The following is a 2500-nucleotide window of genomic DNA, read 5'->3' as shown; positions in this document are numbered from 1 at the left end:
TCTCTCTCTCTCTCTCCTTCTCTTTCTCTCTCTCCCTCTCTCCTTCTCTTTCTCTCTCTCTCTCTCCTTCTCTTTCTCTCTCTCTCTCTCTCCTTCTCTTTCTCTCTCTCTCTCTCTTTCTCTCTTAGACCTCCTACAAAGGACAATTCGAATTATGCGGAACATTGGTGTCGGAAAGTACATAGTTATCGTTTTCCTCGATATTCATTTCTTCTGTTAATCCGCTTATATTCAAATGAGAGATCGATTAAGAAGAAACGAAAAAGAGATGTATGTAAGAGAAAAGAAAAAAAAAAAAAAAAAAAAAAAAAGAACGAGGATATAAAACGTATCGTTAAAGTGCATAAGTTTTCACGTCTTTACTTACTTTACGTACTTACTGGGAAATAATTCGATAATGAAATAATTTTATCGTCCGACCAATAAATATTTTATAATAATACATAATTTAATATATAATATAATATATATATATATATATATATATATATTATTTCTTAGAGTCAACGTAAATAATTAATGTATTTTTACGTATAACCTCAAAATGATATCGTTCATTCTATTTGATACTATTGAATTTTTAATACGATTATAATAATTATTATTTGTTCTTATTCCTAATCTATTTGATTCTATTCGATTCTGTTCGATCTAATTCGGATCATATTCGATTCTATTCAATTTTATTTTAATAATCCTATATTATTTTTAGGATTCTACTAATGTCAACTTAATTTTACGATATTTATCGTTAAGTAAATTCTTTGACTTATAATTACAATTATAACGAATAATATTTGACGAATATAGCAATGACATAATAATATAATAAATTTATTACTTACTCTTAATGAATTTTCTTCAAAGTAACACAACGTATCCATCCTTTTTCGTAAGAATCCAATATCGTAGCTAATTTATTCAGTTTGAATATAGCTCGTTAATCTTATATCTTGAGAAATGATGTGATTTATGTATAACTACATTAATGATATGATACAACAATGATTATCACTTTTAATTTTATACGTAGATCGTATTAACGAGATAAGTATTATCTTTTTTTCCCTTTTTTCCTTGTTTTATTTCTTCTTCTTCTTCTTCTTCTTCTTCCTTTCCGAAGCACAACGCGACTATTAAGCGAAATGATCGAACGATAAAATACAACGAATGGACATTGATTTTGATCAATCGCTTTTTAACTGTTACGAGTAACACTTCGTTGTAATGAAAAATTATATATTAATTATATAGAAATTATATTTCTAAAGGACTCATTAAATCTCGCGACTGTATGTATCCTTTTAAAATAGGTTAGAACGTTACGGGTATGTTATCACTTTGATAGATTAGATTGAACTGGCATTGTAAATGAATATTAATAATTTTTAACCTATGTCTAACATTCAAAACTTATTTTGTTAATTTACGTTGTTGTACTTATCAAGAATTTTACATCTAATTTGTTTGATAGAAATATAACATGACGCATTAATAAAAGAACACCGTACTACGTACCAAACAGATCGTAATAGAAACTGAAGTGAATTTTGGGACAAATGACGATCGTGCGCATGCGCAGAAACACGATTCTCTCTCTCTCTTTCTGTATCTCTCATTGGTCCTAGCAGTATATTAAAAGTAATGACATGGATAATGAGTATAAAACGCGGGAAAAAAATTTTCTTCAAAAATATTTAATTTTTATTAAATAATAAAATTATAATTCCTACATCTTTTTCTATATCAGCCAATTATAATAATTCATATATTAATTATCATTTAATGTTTAGTTATAACGTAATTTTAAATGACACGTTATGTGTACTCGTAGAATTGTTTTTTATTATCCTCTACATTATTATTGTTATTATTATTATTATTATTAAAAAAAAAAGAAAAAATAACAAAAAATAAAAAAATTAAAGACATGTAAATAAAATTTAATATGCTTTTTTTATAAAAAAAAAAAAAAAAAAAAAAAAAAACTAACAAAAGAAAAGAACAAAAAATATTCTGTCAATTGTTATTATTATTGTAATTTATTTTCGATTGGTAAAAGAATTATTTATATATATATATATATATATATATATATATATATATATGTATATGTATATATACATGCAAATTTCAGATATAGATATCTCATTTAAATTATAATATATCTCTAGTATGTTAATATTATCGTATTAAAATATTTCAACGAGGTGTAAATTTGACGAGGAAAGCCGATAAATCGATTCAGAAATATTTTACGGGGGAAGTTTTCTTCATGATCAAAGATTTAAAAGGAGGTATAATTAATTGATTGTGGAATCTCGTAAGGTATACACATTCGTTATTCCCGCTTAATGACGTATCCAAGATTTATCGACGATATTCATCGAACATCGTGTCCTGTCGATCCAGCGTCGATAAAAATTTCATTCCCCTTTAGATATCTCATTGACTACCGGAGTTACCGATTTACGCGCGCTACGCTTATCGCTTATGAAAT

The 2500-nt window shown here is 26.3% G+C and overlaps 1 protein-coding gene across 1 annotated transcript in view; it reads right to left on the bottom strand.

Moving 5' to 3' along the window:
* LOC118449231 (uncharacterized) overlaps positions 1 to 1077 on the bottom strand; it is a 51699-nt gene extending 50622 nt beyond the window's left edge. The window contains exon 1 of the mRNA XM_035883597.2: positions 846 to 1077. Within this exon, the coding sequence (XP_035739490.2) occupies positions 846 to 884 (39 nt within the window). The 5' untranslated portion in view covers positions 885 to 1077. The remainder of the gene's footprint in view (positions 1 to 845) is intronic.
* Positions 1078 to 2500: the final 1423 nt, after the last annotated feature.

The sequence above is a fragment of the Vespa mandarinia genome, chromosome 8, assembly GCF_050613455.1.
Source record: "Vespa mandarinia isolate Hongniang chromosome 8, ASM5061345v1, whole genome shotgun sequence".
NCBI classification, from domain to species: domain Eukaryota; kingdom Metazoa; phylum Arthropoda; class Insecta; order Hymenoptera; family Vespidae; genus Vespa; species Vespa mandarinia.
This window is presented reverse-complemented; position numbering and strand designations above follow the sequence as displayed.